Genomic DNA, 14592 nt, shown 5'->3' with positions numbered 1-14592 from the left:
AAAAACTTGAAGATTTGAAGGTTCCTTCTTGAAGATGAGGGTGTTCTAGGATGATCCTTGGGAGACAATTGAGAAAGTTTTCAGGGGGCAAGAGTGAAAAATGAACAAGTTCTCGGGTGGAAACCTTTATGGCGGTTAGGTTTTCGGCCGGAGATGGGTTCTCGGCCGATAACTATTTTCGGCCCAAGGGTTTTCGACCGAAAACGAGGGGCTGCACAATCTTTGTTGTTTTTCGAGCGATTTTGGTTCCGACACTTATAAAAGTTTTTATAATATAATTTAAATGGTTTTCTAGCCCATACGAACTTAACGGAAATGACTTTTGTTGACTGGAAAAGTATCAGGTTGTCACACTTTATACCTTAGAAGGCTTGCAAATGAAGAATAAGTTTCAGATCCAAGGTGCTTCACTCCTCCAAGATGAGATTGGCTTCCTTCCTTCTTCTTCTAAGACCACAAACACACACTTTAAGGCTTGACATGGCTTCACAACGTGGATATAGCATTACAACACGAATGAGAGGGTGGAGGTTGATAAGATGAAGGGAAATGAGGCCATAAGGATGCTTAAATACAAGCCAAACCCTGAAAATTAGGGTTTCCCAATTTGGCAAGTATGCCCAACATATACTGATGTACACCCAGCATACTAAGGCGCGCCCTAGTACGCTCAGTGTACACCACATACGCATGGCGTACTCCGAAGCCCCAAAAATTTCAATAATGCCATTACGGTTCCATTGCATACTTTCTTGAACTAAGGGATCAAAATACAACATAAATAAATTAAAGGACAGAAATTAGAAGTGCCTTAACATCAGGATGTTACACACATGGTTTTTCATTATCATGAGATGCAGAACTTGTTTCATTTATCTTTTTGAAAAACCTTAGCATTATAATTGGAAAAAAATTATTGTCACAATGTGATAAAAATTAACAAATTATAAATCTAATTATAATCTAAACAGTTAATACAAGTTTACTACTCCTCAATTAATTTTAGAGCATCATTGTTAATATCATAAAAGTCTAAATCAAACTATTAATTAAACATATAATAAACAATTAATAGAGTACCAAGTCCATTAAACAATTTACACTTCGTGTGGCCTTTTCAGATTTCTAGTTTCAAAGTTTATAAAGTAAAAAAGAAAGAGGGTTGAACATAGACTCACATAAAAATGGAGAGTTTGAGACAATATATAGTGATAGGAAGATGAAGTTCAACCTTTTCAGTCACCCGAGAGTGGTAGATGATTGTGTCGCTGCACAGCAAAAAACGTCGATGGGCTTAAGAGCGGTTAAGGACGGTGACAATGAGTAAAGATTATGTATTTTTTTTTTAGGGTTTACGCATTTTCTGTCTTTCTATCTTTTATTCCCCAAAATTTCTTTGTTAATTTCTTGTATTTAACGTGTTTATAAGAATTTTTTTTATATCTTGTATTTAACAAGTTTGAAAAATCAAATATAAATTAAGATACTTATAAATCAGATTGCTTTCCTGGATAAGTATCTTCTAATATCCAAATAAATATGTATAAATATTAGCCATTAAACTAATTTTTAACATGTGTCCATATAAAATTTATTATATAACTTATAAAAAAAAGTCCAAAAAATAAGGGGTGTCAATGGACACTCTTGGCCTATAAGTGGGATCACCCTTGTTTCTAGCGGTATACTTTATTTACTATAAATAAGAAACTAAAATAATCTAATTACCTAAATATGGGTGTCCATGGATGCCCTTGGCCTATAGGTGGGATCGCCCTTATTTCTTGTTTCTACCTATATACTTTATCACTGCAAGGAAAAAGGCAAGTAGCGGCGACAAAAGTCACCGCTAAAGGGTCACGACGTCGCCGTTAATGGTAATAGCGGCGACACGTCGCCGGTAATAAGTCGCCGCTAGCGTCCCATCACTATCGATCAATTTGTCGCTGCTAAAGAGAATAGTCGCCGCTAATAATTGTGTCGCCGGTAAAGAGTGTAGTCGCCACTAATGCTAATGTCGCCGTTAAAGAGTATAGTCGCCGGTAATAACAATTTTCATTTTATAATTTTTTTTAATTAACGATTTTGGTTGCCGGTAATATTGTCACCGGTAATAGTGTCGCCGGTAATAGTGTTGCCAGTAATTACATAAAACAACCAAAAGTTTACAATTCTAACAAGTAGCAAAGCGTGACAACAAGTGTAATATAAAAAGAATGCTCTCCCTACAAACCATCATCTTGGTTTCCATCATTTCCTTGATTATTCTGTGATTGAAAAAACAAATAAAGTTCATCCCTATATGCCGGGTCGTTGAGTATTGCCCGAAGATTTTCCAACTACATAATAAATAACAACATATATAAACTTATGAGTTAATTTATCAAACATAAACAAAAACTATCAAAGTACATTGCTATTTTTAAATTAAGACAAAAAACCAAAGTACATTGTTATTTCTTGCACTTGGGACAAAAACCCAATTACCAAAGTTTTTAGCAAATAATCACTACAAAACTAAAATTACCAAATCAACATGCATTTTATGATGCCAAAAGTAGATTGCTATTTTAAAACTAAGATAAAAACCCAAAGTACATTGCTATTTCTTACACTTGGTACAAAAACCCAATTACCAAAGTTTTTAGCAAATAATCACCACAAAACGAAAATTATCAAATCAACATGCGTTTTACGATGCCAAAGTAGATTGTTATTTTTAAACTAAGACAAAAACCAAATACATTTCTATTTCTTGCACTTAGGACAAAAACTCAATTACTAAAGTTTTTAACAAATAAGCACCACAAAACGAAAATTACAAAATCAACATGCATTTTATTATGCCAAAGTAGATTGCTATTTTTAAACTAAGACAAAAAGCCAAAGTACATTGCTATTTTCTTGCAGTTGGGACAAAAACCCAATTACCAATGTTTTTAGCAAATAATCACCTCAAAACCAAAATTACCAAATCAACATGCATTTTATGATGCCAAAGCAGATTGCTATTTTTCAACTAAGACAAAAAAAACCAAAGTAGATTGCACTTGGGACGAAAATCCAATTACCAATGCTTTTAGCAAATAATAACCACAAAAAACCAAAGTAGATTGTTTTACATGTGATGGTTGTGATGGTTATGGGACAAAAATCCAATTACCAATGCCACTGCACCTTACCCTTTCAGATGTAAGTTTATAAAACGTTTTCTTATGTAATTGTTTTGATGCCAATAAATTTTTAATGCTCAACTTTCCAATTTATGCTATATTTAGTAACGCTTCAGTAGGGTCTAAATCTGACATATTGTTCCATTCTTACTGAATGATGTTTGGAGATGATGGCGATCTTCACGGAAGTTACGGATCTGATCACTAGATCTTGACATGCTTATTCCTTAAATATCAATAAATTTGGTTCCTTTCTGCTTGTTTTAGTTTTGGTCCAAGGTTAAAATGGTCATTCAAAAAAAATACAGTTATGCTGTGTTTTCATTTCTGATTGTTACATTTATCCTCCTTGCAGTGTGAAAGGGAATATCATATAGGGTGTTTGAGGGCACATAAGAAGATGGATCTGAAGGTTTGTTAATTTGAATCTCAATTTACTCAAATTTCCAACGTTTTTCACTTGATTTAATATGAGATTGTTGATCTGAAGGTGTGCTTTCATTTCGGAGGAATCATAATCGGATGTGAAGTGGATTGTTTTCCTTGGGAAAGATGTTTCTGAAGACAACAAAGTGTTGCTTTCACAAGAAGTTGATATCTTTCATCTGAGTATAAACTATAAACTATAAAATAGTGTTTTTATTGTTATTCTACAATGTTGGTACAGATTAATCAATTGATAAGCATTTATTTATTTCTGCTGGTTTTCATTGATTGTAATAAAATCGCTTCACATCTATTGTTGATTCCATTACTAGAAGTGATTTTATTCCATCAATGGTGACATTCTAAGGAACATCTCTATTAGAAATGGAGGTGGTGGGTCCTCGAGGTGGAATTACTTTTCAATATGGTTTTCGTTTTTGTCTCTACATGGAGAAGTAAAGTAAACAATGAATGAATGAGTAATGAATACCCATTTGGTGGATTTATATTTGTTGGCTTTAAAATATAGATTTGATGTATGTTTCAAGATTTTTCCTTTGTTGAATATGTAATTATTGTTAATTTTTTCATGAATATATAATTTTTTCATGAATATATAATTTTTTTATAATGTAAAAATTCGCCGCCAACGTGTCACATTAAATTTCATCGTTAGTCCGTTAGTCGGTTATTCTGTCGGTAAGTTTTTTGCAAAAAAGTATATCCGTCGGTGATCGGTTACTAATTACCGATGGAAAAATCCGTTGCTAAAATTTGTCGTAGCTGTCGGGAATCCGTTACATATATGATATGCCTTTTTGGGAATCGGATGTATGATCAAACACCTCTATTAACCTTCTTTCCACGTCTAGTACAAGCATCATAAAACAAAGGACAGAATGTCTAATTCATTAGATTGTTCCTAGTAAAATAAACTTATTTTTCTATAACCATACCAAAAGTAGATTAAAAAAACTTTTGATGTAAAAAAAATAATAAATAAATTTAAAGGTGAGAATATACCTTCAATGGCTGGATGATATCATAAACATTCTTTATTTCATAATCACCTTTAAACTCATCATTATAAGAAAATATATGAATCGGAATTACAGTTATACTACTTTTTATCTCCATGAAAATATGAAGGGGAACAAGATCAAGAGTAATGCATCAAACTAAAAGATTGTAATAATCAAACTAACTTTTTCTTGTATTCGTTAATCCCAAAAAGGTATGGATTAATAAACAAATTAGATGTGTCCAGATAAAGTGAAACTCCACCATGACCAGGATAGTCATGGGGCCCCATCCGGTATACATATGAACAACTAAACATATATTCATATAAACACATGCAATAATCACAAAGATAAATAACATACAGGATCCTAACATATCAAACCATGGGCCGACATTAAGGCCCACCCGATAAACATGTAAACACATAACACATGCAAGAGTCATGCAGCCAACTAACATCCTCACATATAAAACCATGGACCGACATTGGTGCCTTCGGCCCGCAAAACACACCGAGGAAACTCACCGCTAGCTACTGAATCTCTCAAACAAATCTCGGTCTGCTAGATCTGTAGATCCCCGCGCTAACATCATCAAATAATATCCAATTAAAATTTGGATCTAGACCCATATTCAAGAATCTAAGCTACTTGACCAATTTCCAAGGTAAAAGACCATTTTACCTTTATCCTTACTTGTCCCAAAACCAAGGCCCAACTTAACTACTCAAAAGGCCCAAATCCCTTAAATGGCATTACAAGGCCCTCTAAGGCTCAACGTCCAGATTTGGGCCCAAAAAGCATTATGGACCTAATCCCAAGAAAGTTCATAGTCTGTCCACGACCCAAAGTCGGAAGACCAAGGGACCTCGATGGAGCTAAGATCTAACATTCATGGCTTCTTGAGTAGATCAAAAGCTCAACTTTAGCTCAAAAGACCCAAAATGCATAAACCAGGTCCCAAAACTAGATTTAGCATAAGGAACCATCAAGTAGAGAATTTTATACCTCAAATGGCATGCAAGGATGATGATGAATCTGGATATACAAGCCCCTTCTACTCCCACACAACCACCAAGAGTTTTTTTTCTCCTTTAACCAAAACACAATAAAAATCTCAGTATCAAGCTCAAAACTCACAAGAGGCATTTAAGGTAACGTTTTTAAGGGTATAGGGTGATGGAGGCTGATCAATAAAATGTTTAAAGGTGGTTTAAGTTGTTTAAATAGGGTGAAAACCCTAAAAATTATAGTTTTCCCCATCCTTGTGTACGCCTAGCGTACTCCCACGTACGCCCAGCGTAGTGGGTGAAACCGCGATCATTCGGAGAGCTAGTACGCTAATGGTACTCATATAGTACGCCTTGTGTACTAGCTAGGAACCAACGTGAAATTAATTAAGCATTAAGGGGATAAAAGGAAAAATACCAAATTACGAATCTTACATAAAGAATTCACACTATGTTTCTTAAGGTCAACTTCATGTTGTGGCTTGATGGATTGGGATTAGATATGTGTAGAGTACGTTGTGATATGATATGTTTGATAACATCCACAAATGTACATAACAATAATATGAATTATGTGGATAATTTCAAGAATGAAAAAAAAGAATTAAAACATAATTCATAAATCATAAAATCCTAAACATCATATTAATGTATATCAAGATGTCAGAGTAAAAACATCCCAGGCTAAACATAAATGGTGTGTGCACTGCATTCATCCCAAGCTCTTCCCCTTTCTACCAGAAGTACCTCAAAGCAAAACAGAAAGTCATAAGCACAAAGCTTAGTGAGCTCCCCAAACTACCACGTACCACATAACATGCAACAAGGAGATATGGGCCCCGCCCACACTCTTCTATCTCTGAGATACGAACCTCGCCCACACTCAGCTGCTATGAGATACGGGCCTTTCCCACACTCAGGTAATCATAAAACACATCCAAGTATCATACGGAAAACAAGTATAACTAAGCATATCAAATTCATATCATATCAACTATCTACGAGATACGGGCCTCGCCCACACTCGACTATCAAGGAGATACGGGCCTCGCCCACACTCGGCTACTTATCAGAATATCAATCTGTACCGTATCAGCTTTCTATGACATACGAGCCTTCCCCATACTCAACTACTAATCAGATTACATACACGGGGCGACCTTGGTGTCGTAGACCCGTTCCTACTAGAGGAAACTCACCCTAATCTCGTGTGAATAGTTGAATTGTCCCTACTCCACAACAAACTCTACTCACACCCTATACAGAACAACCTCTTAGATACCATTCCACACTCAAAACCCCTTCACAGTTGAACCTTGGTCAAAGTCAAGGTCAAGGTCAAAGTCAACGTCCAGTTAAAGTCAAAGAGAACCCCGAGTTGACTCAAGTCGTCGAGTCACCCCCTGAATCGCCGAGTTTCCATGCTACTCTCAGTCGTGATAAAACGAGTAAACTCGTCGAGTCCCTCCTCAGAGTCGTTGATTTTTACCCTTTACAGAATCGGGACAAATCAACACAACTCGTCGAGTTCCTCTATGAACTCACCAAGTTCTTCAGTCTGTTGCTTTATCTTAATGGATTATGCCCCTATTCTTTAGATCTAAGATCCATGCTTCACATATACATTGAAATTGTGCTTTTAAGGGTAATGTTTCCAACTTTACCCGTTAATACCCTTACTTAATGGATTTAGCTCAAACCCTAACTCTTTAGGACCTAGATCTTGGTCCACAGGCCATCAATACTCCAAACTGAGGCATATACACTGAGATTTGGACCCTAGATACGTTACAAATACGTAAAGCTTCTAACTTTCCTTCCATTCATGGCCTTTTGGAGCTTAAAAGGCCAAATTGTCATCCTAAAGCTTGTATAGGGCTTCAATGGCCATAAAGTTTGCACCTTTATGCCATGAAAACCCTTCAAGGCCCTAGATCTGAAGGTATACTCACTTGGGACGTGCATTTCTCAAAGATCATGCTTCTTGGATCAAAAACCCATTAAAAGAGGTAATAAGGAGATCTAAGTAGTTATTGAGCAAGGTTGAAACTTGCTTACAAGTAAATGATGAGGATGGAAAGATGTTTCTAGATCTAATTGCTTCTTCTAGAATCCACAATCTTGTCCTTCTTCCATAAGCTTCAATACACACAATATTCACTCAAAAATGACTCACAAGCTCACACAATGCATTAGGTCTTTGTGATTTAGGGTTTCGGACTTTGAGGCTGGAAATGAGGCTAAAATGTGGGGATTAAGATGCTTAAATAAGGTGCAAAAACCCCGAAATTAGGGTTTCACCCCTCCCAGCCTACTCGTCGAGTTGAGGGCTCTCAACTCCTCGAGTAGGTTACTTCAAACCCGTGCCCCTTCTGATCTCTACTCGAGGAGTTTGGGGCTTCCAACTCATCGAGCTGCCTTATTAAAATGAAAAATTTATAATTTAAATACATACCAGGAACTCAGTGTTACAATTCTCCCCCACTTGTCTCAGACTTTGTCCTCGAAGTCTACTGCCCCGAACAACTCTAGGTAGTGCTCCCTCATCTCCTCCTCTGGCTCCCAAGTCCACTTTTGAGCCCTTGCGGTGTTGCCACTACACCTTCACTAACCGCACAACCTTGTTCCTCTATGTTTTCGTCTTTCGGTCTAAAATTGCAACGAGTTTCTGAATATAATTCGGACGGTCGTCCACCTGAATATCCTCCAAATACACAATGGCAGAATTATGCACTAAACACTTCCGTAGCTGTGAGACATTAAAAGTGTTGTGGATTTGACTAAGCTCAGCTTGAAGATCCAGTCTGTATGAAACCCGTCCCACCATAGCCAAAACCTTAAACATACCGATGTAGTTAGGGCCCAACTTTCCCCGCTTCCTGAACCGGATGACACCTTTCCAAGGTGACGCCTTCAGGAGAACCATATCCCCCACCTAGAACTCTAGGTCTGACCGGCGTTTGTCGGCATAGCTTTTCTGTCGACTCTGAGCAGTCTGGAGCCTGCTCCGGACCTGCTAGATCATCCTAGTGGTTTTGAGTACCACTTCGGTACTCCCCATGACTCTCTGACCCACCTCACCCCAATTGATCGGGGTCCTACACTTCCTCCCGTAGAGCATCTTAAAGGGAGGTCGATCTCTGCTTGTATGGAAACTATTGTTATACGAAAATTCCGCTAGCGAAAGATACGTATCCCAACTCCCACCAAAATCTTATACGCACACATGCAACATGTCCTCCAGACTCTAAATCGTCCTCTCACTCTGCCCATCCGTCTGAGGGTGAAAAGTTGTACTGAAGTGGAGACGAGAACCCATCTCGTCATGAAACCGCTTCCAAAATAAGGAAGTAAAACGAACATCTCGGTCTGACACAACCGAGACCGACACTCCATGACGTGCCACCACCTCACGCACGTAGATCTTGGTTAGCTTTTCCTCCGATATACTCTCGTACATGGAAATGAAATGCGCACTCCTGGTCAACCAATCCACGATGACCCAAATCGAATCTACTCCTCATGCGGTCATGGGAAGCTTCATGATGAAATCCATAGTGATATCTTCCCATTTCCACACGGGAATCTCTAATGGCTGCATCTTGTTGTGAGGTTGCCGGTGCTCGGCCTTGACTTTCCTCCAAGTCAAGCACCTCTCCACGTACCAAGCTATATCCTACTTTATGCAGGGCCACCAATAATCAAGGTGAAGATCTCGATACATCTTTGTCGCCCCGGGATAGATGGAGAACCTAGAGTTGTGCGCCTCCTCCATCAGTAGCTGACGTACACCTCCCTAGTAGGGAACATAGACCATCCGATGCAGGGAAACAGCCTGCGGCTGTCGTAATCAAATGAGGTCGCCTGGACTATGATCCGCTCAGACTTCCAGCGCTCTTCTTCCATACCCTCGACTTGCGCCTCCTGAATCCGTTCCAGTAATGGAGTAATCACTGTCATGCTCAGGCATATATCCCGAATCGGAGTCGTGACCGCCTTGCGGCTGAGAACATCAGCCACCACATTGGCCTTCCCTGGGTGATAAAGGATCTCATAGTCATAATCCTTCAGCACATCTAACCAACAACGCTGCCTCATGTTCAGATTTGGATGGTCCATCAGATACCTCAAGCTCTTGTGGTCCGTGTAAATGGTACAACGAACCCCGTAGAGGTAGTGTCCCCAAATCTTGAGGGTGAAAACCACATCCCCGTGCTCCAAATCATGAGTAGGGTAGTTCCCCTCATGAGGCTTTAACTACCTCAAAGCGTATGCTATCATACGTCGTCGCTGCATCAGCAATGTACCCATACCTGTGATCGACGAATCCTTGTAAACCACAAAATCATCTACGCCCTCCGGTAAGGTCAGAATCGATGCCTCGCACAACCGCTGTCTGAGTGTCTTGAAGGTTGCCTGGTGGTCAGGCCCCAGCAGAATGTCACCGACTTCTTGGTTAGTCGGGTCACTGGGACATCAATCTTGGAGAAATCTTGGATGAATCTCCGATAGTAATCCGCCAGACCAAGAAAACTCCAAATCTTGGATGTAGACCTCCGAACCTCCCACAGCCTCACGACCTCTACCTTGGCCGGATCGACCATAATACCCTGCTGGTTGACAAGGTGCCCCAGAAACTGCACCTCGCTCAACCAGAACTCACATTTGGAGAACTTTGCGAAAAGTCTCTCCCTCCTCAGTGTCTTTAGCACCTCCCTCAGGTGATCCACGTGATGCTCCTGAGTCTTGGAATAAACCAAGTTATCATCTATGAAAACTATTACAGACTGGTCTAGAAACGGTCTGCATACGCTGTTCATGATATCCATGACGCGGCAAGAGCATTGGTGAGCCCAAATGGCATCACCACGAACTCAGAGTGACAATAGCGAGTCCGAAAAGTTGTCTTCTACACATCGTCGTCCCTGACTCGCATCTGGTGATAACTTCATCGCAGATCGATCTTGGAGAACCAAGACGCTCCCTGAAGCTTGTCAAACAAATCATCAATCCTCTGGAGAGGATAAAGGTTCTTCATCGTTAACTTGTTCAGCTCCCGGTAATCTATACACATCCGATGTGGCCCGTCCTTTTTTTTCACAAATAGGATCGGGGCTCCCCATGATGAAGTACTCGGTGTCACACCCCCAAACCAGAATGGCAGAAACATTCGGGGGCAGAGGATATCATGTACAATATCACAACAATTGCATAATAGTAAGTAACCAAAACGAACACAACCATTACATTTATAGAATATAGTATTTACATATGTTTAATACATAATTTGTACGACATCAAATGTGTCACTACTAGAAAACAGCCCTTTAATGACGCGCAAACAATGACACTCGCTGATAGAGGACGCGCATTTTTGTGTGCCCTAAAAAATAATGTCTGTTTTGCAAAATTTGAAGTATAGAGGACACGCATTTGTATGTGCCCTAAAAATAGTGTCCAACAAAAAAATTTAAAAACACGTAGGGCCCCAATCAAAAAAACGCGTGTCGTCTAAAACTGTCGCTTTATATTTTTCTTTATGAACGCACATTCTCCAATTTTTTAATTGCCAAGGGGGGAATGAAATCCAAAAAATAAAACACCCCGCCTTGATTCTCTCGTCATTCTTCTTCTTCGTATGTAAAATCCTCTTCAATCAAAAGAAACCCTAAAAACATTGTGTGTAAAACATCGATAATTTCATACTTGAAGTTCCTAAAATCTTCATCGATCAAAACAAACCCTAAAACCCCACCTGATACCCACCTCAACTACCTCCAACCCACACCGAATTTCCCGATGTTTTTTTTCATAATCATCCCCTTCTTAGGTATGGCTTCATGTTTGATAGAGAAATAGGCCTCTAGAACTATCCGAACCCAGATGTTGTTCCGGTTTGTTTTCAAGGTCCGAGTGGGTTACCAGTTCTGAATCACAGTACTGGACCACCTATGCTTCCTGGATATGATCCCAGTCCCGCTCCTTCAGCTACTGGTTCTTCCAATTCCGTTCATGGAACTAATCTTCCCTCTGCTTCTTCCCCTCTTAATCCAACTGTCAGGTAATTCTGTAAATAACTTTCTTTCAATGAGTTGTTTTTTGTTTAAAATTCTGATTTATTTATTTTAATGTATGTAAAGGGAGGGAAGATACGGGATCCCTAGAGCGGGGTCGTTATCGATACAATCAAATGTTGTCTGCAAGAAACGCAAATCAGTCGAGTTTGCCTCCAAAACCCCCCATCTTTGATCCTTTGGATTCATGATCTACTCTATTTCTGGCTTCTTTCTTCCCCACTTCATTCCCACACCTTCTGGTATGTTACGTCCTTCTTCCACCTGATCTGATTCTTCGCAGATCTATTCCAAAACTTATTATTGTTTTTCTTTACTTTCACGTTGTGGATCACTAACTGGTGGAGAAATTTGAGGTAATGCTACTCCTCTATGGTTTCTGTTGGATTATTTGATAACTGGATTGATGTATCAACGCTTAAGAAAGATGATTTTGATTCAGAAGTTGTTACGAAAAAGCCTCATGATCTATGTGCACATTTAGGACATTAATTCAGAATCAAAGCAGTTTTCTGCATCCTCACCTTTAGTAATCCAACTAATTACATTCTTCCATTCGGAAGTGAATGGACTTGAGCTTTAAATATTTTAAATTACATTTACAGGGGCGTTTTAGGTATCAACCAGGTCAGGTTAGAGCCTTTGGAATGATTACTGGTGGATCTGGCATCACTCCGATGTTTCAGGTGTTTATTTATTTATTTTAAACCTTATCAAGTCCTTTTTTTAAATAAATTAAAATAAGATGGTAATTTATATTCTGTGTTAGGTTGTTAGAGCTGTTCTTGAAAACCCTTCAGACAAGACAAAGGTGCATCTCATCTATGCTAATGTCACATCTGATGACATCCTTCTTAAGGCAAGTAATTAATTAATTAATTATATATACACTTTTTTAGTTTCTTATAAGTATTTAACTAAGGATAATTTAAATAATTTGATGAGGGATTAATTACACTTATAGGAAGAACTGGAGGGACTTACTTCTAATTACCCTGATCGCTTCAAAGTTTACTATGTATTGAATCTGGTAGGTATTATTCTTACTAACAAAAAGCCTATGATAAACAAATCAATGATAGTAGGTACCTGTTTGTTGCATTGAATTAAACCTAATAATCTTTGGGTTTATTATAAAATATAAATTAAAATAAAGGGCCTGGTTTTGTATTTGTGAAGCCACCGGAGGGATGGACAGGTGGCGTTGGTCTCAAATCTCTGCCTGTTGCTGTTAAGGTTCTCAACAAAGAGGGTCTTCAAGGCCACAGAGAATGGCTTGTAAGCTCCTCTAGTTCTCTGTCCTTGCAGCAACTAGTTCTTTGTTTTGTTTTATCTTCCTTATACCATTCTAGTCTATATTTGTAATGGTGTTTTGTGTTGTAGACTGAAGTTAATTTCCTTGGTCAGCTCAGACATCCCAATTTGGTGAAATTGATTGGGTATTGCTGTGAAGATGACCACAGATTGCTTGTTTATGAGTTCATGTTTCGAGGAAGCCTTGAAAATCACCTCTTTCGAAGTATGCAACTTCCTTCCATATATATCTTTTTTTTTTCTTTATGTCAAACGTCTCAAACCCCCCTTGTTCCTAACTTCAATACTCTACATAACAAATAGTATATGGCATCTTCAGCGATGATAGTTGTAATACCAACTTAAAGACCAACAATGATCATAACAAGCCTTCCTTGGTAACTGTATTAGAACTATTAGTGATTTAGTGGTAATTGCAAGAGGGAGAGGAAGGGTGACAATCCCTTCATTATGTTTTAGCAGCTAGGTCAAAATTGTTTATCATATCTGACTTGTTCTGTCTTTCTTGCCCTTTTAACAGTTCAATGTGCTTTATCATTTGTTCATGTTTGTACTCTGATCACAAATATGTGAAAGCTAATACTGATCTAGCATAGTTTCATTATTGTAAATATTTCTAAGGAAATAGGGTTGTTGATAGCTTAGTGTGTGGGAAATGTGATTATATATTTTTGTTAATACAAATAAGATTAACAAAGAGTAAAGACATTAAAAATTTATAAATAACTTTTTACCCTTCCTGGCATTCTAAATGACTAAAAAACTTGTGAAAGAACACCAGATTTTATATACTGTTAACTTATTTTTGAAATCCTCAGAAACAAGTGTGCCATTATCATGGCCAATAAGAATGACGATTGCTTTTGGGGCAGCAAAAGGCTTAGCCTTCCTTCATAATGTTGAACGACCCGTAATTTATCGAGACTTCAAGACTTCCAATAATTGCAAATTTATAGTGTTTGTGCTTTTTTATCTTGTTCTTGTCCTATCGAGTACCTTTAATTATGATTGGGAGATGACAATCATATGATAAATGTCCAGGAAAATGATCTAAATCAACTCACGCATGAAAACAGTCAAATAATATATAAAACAGGACCAAAAGAAATCAACAATTAGGATGCGAAGATAATCCTATCATGATTTAGGGTTTTATATTCTAATGTCCTTTTTGCAAGTTTAATCTTAATCTTATCATGATTTAGGGTTCTAAATTTCCATTCAGTTTCATTCTTTGTTCCTTCAGTTCAATGGCATCTAGTTCTCACAAAGGCAGCAATTACTATGGTGTTGCTTCATATAGATCAAGGTATTTCTGAATTGTGATTCTATATCATTTTAAAACGTCAATAGAAAAGTTCCCCTTTTACATGGATGACTACTCATTGTGTTTTATCGGGCCTGATAATTCAGCTTTTGTGAATCTTGTACTTACCTTCAATGCTTGTGAAATAGGTACTCAAATACTTTTTGTGTCCCAACTCCCAACTATAATGTCGGGACAGGGATTGGGGACTCTTATACCTTTAAGCAACTAATTATCCGATTATGATTATTTTTTCTTCCGATAATT

General features: G+C 38.1%; 1 protein-coding gene and 1 long non-coding RNA gene across 2 annotated transcripts; both read left to right on the top strand.

Moving 5' to 3' along the window:
* The first annotated feature begins 1749 nt into the window (after positions 1–1749).
* On the top strand, positions 1750–3761 carry LOC145108363 (uncharacterized). The gene is made up of 3 exons (XR_013708218.1): positions 1750–2042; positions 3529–3585; positions 3664–3761. It is a non-coding gene; the product is annotated as an uncharacterized LOC145108363 (long non-coding RNA).
* Positions 3762–11582: 7821 nt separating this feature from the next.
* LOC145126753 (NADH--cytochrome b5 reductase 1-like) lies at positions 11583–12810 on the top strand. The gene is made up of 5 exons (XM_079062059.1): positions 11583–11692; positions 11772–11852; positions 12322–12391; positions 12475–12564; positions 12670–12810. Exons 1-5 carry the CDS (start codon positions 11583–11585, stop codon positions 12808–12810), a joined length of 492 nt encoding a protein of 163 aa, XP_078918185.1.
* The last annotated feature ends 1782 nt before the right edge of the window (positions 12811–14592 follow it).

This window comes from Lactuca virosa, chromosome 1, assembly GCF_052849685.1.
Source record: "Lactuca virosa cultivar CGN04683 chromosome 1, Lactuca_virosa_CGN04683_v6, whole genome shotgun sequence".
NCBI classification, from domain to species: domain Eukaryota; kingdom Viridiplantae; phylum Streptophyta; class Magnoliopsida; order Asterales; family Asteraceae; genus Lactuca; species Lactuca virosa.
The sequence above is the reverse complement of the archived record's forward strand: the minus strand, read 5'-3'. Positions and strand labels throughout refer to the sequence as shown.

What these genes read in the sequence shown, in the direction of transcription:
- LOC145126753 (XM_079062059.1), top strand. Translation starts at nt 11,583, where the DNA reads ATGCTTCCTGGATATGATCCCAGTCCCGCTCCTTCAGCTACTGGTTCT. An exon ending in AAGAAACGCAAATCAGTCGA is followed by an intron (nt 11,853 to 12,321) that starts GTTTGCCTCCAA and finishes GGGGCGTTTTAG; the next exon opens with GTATCAACCAGGTCAGGTTA. An exon ending in CTGATGACATCCTTCTTAAG is followed by an intron (nt 12,565 to 12,669) that starts GCAAGTAATTAA and finishes TTACACTTATAG; the next exon opens with GAAGAACTGGAGGGACTTAC.